At 49.8% G+C, this 6,831-nt stretch overlaps 1 protein-coding gene across 3 annotated transcripts in view; it reads right to left on the reverse strand.

The window, feature by feature from the left end:
• The window catches only part of LMO4 (LIM domain only 4), a 16,611-nt gene extending 10,137 nt beyond the window's left edge, over positions 1-6,474 (reverse strand). The window contains exons 1-2 of one of the 3 annotated variants that reach the window (XM_043460753.1): positions 6,287-6,474; positions 3,240-3,478 (exon numbers count right to left, since the gene is read on the reverse strand). In XM_043460753.1, the coding sequence (XP_043316688.1) occupies positions 3,240-3,475 (236 nt within the window). In that variant the 5' untranslated portion in view covers positions 3,476-3,478; positions 6,287-6,474. Of the gene's footprint in view, positions 1-3,239; positions 3,479-3,670; positions 3,826-3,885; positions 3,944-6,286 lie in introns of those variants that run through there. The other 2 variants (XM_043460752.1, XM_043460754.1) reach the window with 2 other exon arrangements.
• Positions 6,475-6,831: the final 357 nt, after the last annotated feature.

The raw sequence follows: 6,831 nt of genomic DNA on the forward strand, positions 1-6,831 counted from the left end.
CTCGCGGGCCCGAGGTACCGGCCGGCCGGCGGCCGGGCGCCTCCACTGCGGCCTTGGGCGCCACCGGCGCCTAGCCTGGCCCCCGCCCGGTCGAGCGAGCGAGCGGACGAGACCCGGCACGCAGAGAACCGCCAGCCGGGCTTCCGGCGCGTTTCCTCGCCTCACCGGACCTGAAGCCCCACCCGTCGATCTCCCCGAACTTCCTCCTCTCGCTGCACCTTCCGCGCCAGCCTTCGGGCCGGAGGTGGTGGTAGAGAAAGGAGGACTCGAAGAAAGAGAATCAGTTTCTGAAGCTACTTGGTGGCGCTGGGATTGAGCTGGGGGTTCCGGAACTGGGGGGTCGTGGGGGTGGGGGGCGCTGCTAAGGTTCACCTACTTTTGTAATTTGGCAAGGTGGCCGGGCCTGGCCGGCGTTGGCCCCTTTAAGACCCACCCTCCCCTTCCTCTCCCTTCAACCCCTCCTCGTCTTTCCCTCTCTCTCTTAGAGGCCAATTTTGTTAATTAAATGTTTTGTTTGCGACGCAGCTCTCATTCATTGCGGACACGTCATTCGGAGCAGATCTAAGCCAGAGACCAGATCTCATTAGATAAAGCCCATCAGAACTAAGAAAATGGAGGAGCCACTAATTAAAGCTTTTAATTGTGCGGATTCGCTGCAGCAAGGCTTTATCTGAAATCTTGGGAGGGAGAAGAGCAGAAGTTCAGTTCTGCCCAATCGACACTTGGTCGCGCATGGGTAAGGGATGAGGGAAAAGCGGCACCCTCCCCCCAACCCCCTCCTCCCCGGGCCTCTCCCAGCTCTCCCGAAGCTTTTTAGCCAGATCTTGGTTGTTTAAAAAAAAAAAAAACAAAAAACCCACAGCCTCAAAGTCAGACAGTTTAAAAGCCCCTTAATAAATCGCTCTGTGGTCCCAGCTGGGGCCATAGAGCCAAAGAGTCCCCTTCACCTGGTGGCCGGAGAGCGGATTAGTCCTGCTCCTCAGCGGCCGTCACTGCAGAATTGAAAGCGCCTTCAACAAGTGGACAGAGGGGAGGCTGGGGAAGGAGCAGCTGAGAAGGAAAGGAACACGCGCCTCCCCACCTTCCCACCCTTTTGGCATCTTGGTGGGCAGAAGGAAGGAACACTGAAGAAAATCTTAGGAGATCCCTTAAAAACGGGGGGTGGGGGGCATGGGGAGGATGCTGCTGCTGAGCTCTGAGCAGTGTGAGGAAAGGATCAATTTGTTACTGAGCTAGAACACATCTCTCCAGGACAAATCTAAGGTTCTCAGGGTATCCTCTAGTTCACCAGCAATGGTTCCAGTTTTCAGTAAGGAAAAAAGAAAGGAAAGGAGACTATGGACCCAATTAATTAAAGCTTGGGGTTGGGCACACATCCTCTGCTTCTCCATTAAGCCACGAGAAAAACACCAAATGGACATTCGATATTTGTTCCCAAGAACAAGGGAAGAAATGGAAGTGATTCCCAGGAAGCCACTTGCCTAAACTTGTCCCGAGGGAATGCAAGTGGACCCATCTTCTTTTTATTTAGTGGTAATCAGAAGGTTTTCTGAAGGCACATGGAGAGGAGATGAATCTGTACCATTCACTGCTTCTGAACAGCACTGTCAATTTTTCCCCTTTAAGCCACCCTCCTTACCACAGTTTTGCTCTCTATTTAATTACAATACTGTCAAAGCTCATGGCATTGCTTGGAAGGAGGATAAGAAAGCATTACACCCATGCTCCTGCTGGTTTTCCAACACTTACTTCTAAAAGAACACTTTGTGAAATTAATGCTGCCTTCTTAATTTAAAAATAAAAGCCCTCTCCCTTCCTGTATCTATATATAATTTTTTTTTAACTTGGCTGATTGAGGAGGCCAGTACTGCATTACTGGAAAACCAAATGTCACCTTATTCCATCATTTTACACTAATGATATCGCTGTGATAAACATAGCCATACTACTCAGCTCCGAATTGCACTGGGGTCTTTTGCAGTTTTAGACCCAGAGTGAGGGAATCACAATAGAGCCAAACTTCAAAAAAATAACCTCATCTATTGATTAACCCACATTGAAGAAAGAGCAAAAATGTTCTAATCTCTATAAAGAAAATGGTTTTAGAGCAGAAATTTAAATAGAACGCAGTTTTTAAAAGTGAGCGGTATTCTAATATCAACTGTGTGGGCGTGGGTTTTTTTTTTTTTTTTAATTACTGGATGTTGAAACAGAACACCTCCTAGAAGCATTCATGTGCATCAGTCTATCAAACCATTTACTCAAATTAAATGTGTAATCCTTCAAATGCCTCCTTTCAAATTAATGAGTTTAAGTAGCTTGAGTTCACCTGAAAAGATCCTATAGGCACCTGACCTCCTGAATTCTTTCCATTAATTGCACTGAAACTTGTTGGAAAATGCTGCTTACATGGGCATATGAATGTTCGTATACACTGCTTTAAAATGCAAGATTAGTATAATTCTATAGCCTCTTTTCCTAAATCTCTTTTGGGGATCAAGAGCAGCGATACAAATAACAAAAAACCCAAAATCTGAACATTCCTCAATTGAAAGCACTGCAAAATTTTACATCACAAACCACACACTAATACTGAGTGTTTCAAGCCTCCAAGTAACAGTATAAAAAGAGAAACATTACTATTAAGTTTGGTTTTTTTTTTTTCTTGTTTGGGTTTCTTTGCTACAAGAAAAATGACAAGTCTTTAAACTGATAGGTAACCAGCAGTTTTCACAAGGGGCACAAAGAATGAGTCAGTTTTCTACTCAAAGTTTAAGGTGCTTATGTAAGTATCATAATCAGCCATCACCATCCGCAAATCATTGCTCACTAACCACACTTAAAATTTTAAGTCAATCTTTTGTCTCCGAGTTCCTATGTGGGCCCCTACCTTGCTTTAAGAAAGCAGCTTAACTCCCACTAGAAATGTTTATTTTTAGTGGAGGGTCCAACTGGGGCTGACCACTTGAAACCCTGGTCTTTAGAGTGCAACCTCGGCACACCTAGCGACCCAGTTCCACCAGATGTGCAGTTTTCAGTTAGTGTGGCCTTCGCCATTAATCTGCCATTAAAAATTGGAAGACTAACACATGCTTCTTTAACCCCTTAAATTTCAGCCAGCCAGCTTTTTGGGGTGTATTCTCAGAGGTGCCCTGTTCCTTTCCTTAAAGTCTTTGGTAATCTTTAGCCTTGCTACTGCTCTGCTCGCCAATGTTGGGGAAAAGGCAGCCAAGTCTTACCTAATGTAGTCATTTCTGCAAAGAATCATGCCGCTCTTGGTGTAACAGGACGTGCCGATGTCGCCCAGCTGCGCCTGGCAGCAGGAGCACTTGAGGCACCGGCTATGCCAGTAGCTGTCCATGGCATAGAGCAGAAAGCGGTCCGCAATCTTGCCCCCGCAGCCTGCGCACCGCTTCCAGGAGAGGGAGCCGGCCGTCACCGGGGGCGGCTGGGAGCTGCTGCCCGGATTCACCATGGTCTGCAGAGGGCGGGAAGCGGACAGGGAGAGAGAGACAAAACAGGGGCGATGCAAAAGTTAGTAATCTCCGCGCTAGAGAGCGAACCCGTTCCCCCCCAGAGCTGCTGGAGGGAAGCAGCAGAGCAAGGGCGGGAAGGAGGATGACGGGGAGAGGGAAGGAGGGAGGCTTGCCGGCAGCAGCCGCCTGTTTACTTTTCTCAAGCTTTGTTCTGGGGCCACGAGCTCCTCTCAACTTTCCAGCGCTCGCCGCCGCTGACAATTTCAGCTTGGGTACTGTCAAAACTCCGAGCCAGGCTCCGCGGCGCGCTCCACCCCTCGCGGCGCCTCCTCCCGGCCCCCGCCTCCGCCCACCGCCCCCTCCTCCCCTCCTCCGCCGCCCGCCTCCAGCAAATGAGGGTCAAACCCACCCACCGCCGCGCCCGGCCCCTCCCCGGGCCCCGCCGAGCCCCGAGCGCTGGCCGAGAGGAGTGGGGAGGCGGCGGCCCCCGCCGGAGCCACGTTCCCTCCCGAGCTCTGCCCCGGGAAGTGCAGCTGCAGTTCACAAGTTGGAAATAGTTCGGCTTTCTGAAAGGGAAGGAGGGAGGCACCAGCAGAGGGGAGATGGAGCCCGAGATGGTGGGAGGGAAGGCGGGGAGACGGTGTGTGTGTTGGGGCGGGGGGGGAGGGGGGGGCGGTGTGTAAAGTTGCGAAACTGGTTTTTCGTATTTTAAACAGCACCTTTCACATGCCATTGTGGTGACCGCCATCTCCCATTATTGTTCCAAATCTCATTTCATTTTGAAGATCAATCAGTGTTTTCTCTGGGTTTTCAGGACACAGGCAAGAATAATAGATCATTGAACTTTAGGATGCCTGTTAACTTCCTATACAAACACTCTCCACTTTGGTCTCACTAATCTGCCCTTGATCAGCAATTTAAATGATAAAGCTTTGTTCCTCCAAAGGGGCGGGGGGAGCCGGGGGTACGTTACAGATAATGTGCGAGAAGGAACTGTTAAAGGATGCACAAGTTATCTCCGAGCCAGTCCTGCTGTCACCAAAAACTGCTTTTAAAAATTCCCCACTCTTTCTAATGAATGTCACGAGAGAAGCAACTGGGGTATAATATAGGAATCAATTTATAAAGCTTAGCCTAAACCGATTAATTTGTTGCCTCCAATCCTGAGTCCAATAAAGTCCTCGTGTTCCTCCAGTCACTTATTCTATAAAAAGATCAAGTTATTTACTGCCAATTAAGCAGCTTGTTTTGTCTTTGTCCTCTGTAAGCCGAGAGTGTGGGCTCCCCTCGAGGCTCCCGGCTATCTGCTCAAGACATTCAGCTGATACCTCAGAAGGGAGACGGCGAACTTTGCCTGTCCCCAGCCCAACTTGGCTACTGCAGGAGGAAAAAGAAAAAAAAAAAAATATATATATATATATATATGGGGAAGGGAACGAAACAAGGACTCGGGTTCCTTAAATAGGCCGATTTTAAACACATTTCCTCCGAAAGAGTCCCGGAACGTGTGTCCAGTGACCGCACAATAAACCAGAATAAGAACTGCACCAATTAAGCTGTAACAAAACCCTTAGACTTTGGAAACAGGACCACTCTAAAACCCATTAGCATTGCATTTATCCGAATGCATCATACCTTTATGTAAATTGATTTATCTGATGCATTTACTCGAGGAATTGCTTTTTGTTACAATTTGCCCTAACCCAAATGAATCTGCATTTCCTGCCCTAGGTCTTTAAACACCCCCCCCCCCCCCGTTTTAATCGCTCCAAATTCCTTTTTAAAAGAGGAGAGGGAGGGAGGAGATTCCAAGCTCTTCCCCGCCCCCATCTTTGGTGAGAGGTAAATATATATGTATTTTTTTTTAAAGGAAACACTACACTGAGAAAAGCATCCAGTAACCCCATTAGCTAAAGCTCTTAAGGACAAGCAATACCTTAATGCTGATTAAATCTAAAAGAGATGAATCAAGAGGACTGACCAGAAACTGACTCCCCTGATAACTAAGGACGGGCCCTCATCAAGTTTCATTTAGAGTTAGGGAAAAAAAAGAAAGAAAGCTTTTAAGTTAAATAGGCTTATACTCTAGTAATTACATAGCCAAGCAATTTAGGTCCTGGGATAGTCAGTGAAATAGAAAGCAGAACTGGCAGCTAGAGGCAAAATCTGCCCCCCTTTAACAACGTCTCTGGTGTTTTTTAATGGAGACCAAGGGAGGGACAGACGTAGCGCTGGCAATTTGTAGTACAAAAATGGATGCTTAATTCATGTCTTGATTTTAATTAGGTGATTCACCGGATTTCTTCTGGATTGGAACAAAAGACTTATAAGCCAAGAGGAATTTTTTAAAAGAACCAGCAATACCCAATCTTGCTCACTTAGATCCTTTCTGCCACTGTTTCAAAAATAGTGTTGCGGGGGGGGGGGGGGGGAGTGGAGTGGAGGGTCGTGACTATTTTCCCCGCACTACTTCTCAGACTTAAACCCTTATAGCACCTCCAGGCTTTCCCTTCCTAACTGAAAATATACCCCCCCCGCAAGGTCTCCAACAGCCCCATCTCCAAGAAGAACCCTTTTGTAAGCAGGAACCGCTACAAAGCTGGCGGCCCGGGGCTGTCCTCCGTGCTAGCTCGCAGGCCGACCTCGGTAGTTTCAGACTCGCGCATTATCTAAGCCGACGTATTGTTTACTTGCAATTTGGGACGGTCAAGGGAAGGAAGCCAAAGAAAACAGCCCCGGCCCAAATCGGCCCTCTCCTCTTTCTCCCGCCCGTCCCCTCCCTGCCCGCGGCTCCCCAGCCGTCCCCTTACCTGCTTTTCCCCTATATTGCAATATTGCGAGAGGCGACGGCGGCGAAATGCGAGCGAAGCCGCTCGGCTTCCAAGGAAGGGGCGCCTCGGCTGGCGGAGCAGGAGGGAGGGGGGATGTTCTCGCAGAAGCAGGAAAGGGGAGGAGGGGGCTAAGGGCTGCTTTTTTTTTTTTTTTTTTTTTAACGCGCAGCTCTGAGGCTGGGTTGGGGGGCCCCGCGTAAGTGGCGGGCGGCGGGGAGCAGAAGTGTCAGTCTCGGTCCTCGCCGTTCTCCTCCGCCTCCAGCTCCGCGCGAGCAGCTGCAGGAGCCCTCGGCCCGCGCAGCGCGGCGCAGCGGCAGCAACTGCTGCAATCGCTGCTGCAAGTTTGGCAATGTGGCTTCACTTTGTATATTCCCCCGCCCGGCGGCCCCCGCCCCGCCCGCGCTCCTCCTCCTCCTCCTCCGCCTGCCTCCCTCCCGCGCGCCCGCCCGCTCGCTCGAGGCTGCTGGCGGCGGCAGCGGCTCGGCCGAGCTTCCTGCACCTCCAGCCGGGGAGCGGCCACAGAC

Source organism: Cervus canadensis, chromosome 2 (genome assembly GCF_019320065.1).
Source record: "Cervus canadensis isolate Bull #8, Minnesota chromosome 2, ASM1932006v1, whole genome shotgun sequence".
In the NCBI taxonomy this organism is placed as follows: domain Eukaryota; kingdom Metazoa; phylum Chordata; class Mammalia; order Artiodactyla; family Cervidae; genus Cervus; species Cervus canadensis.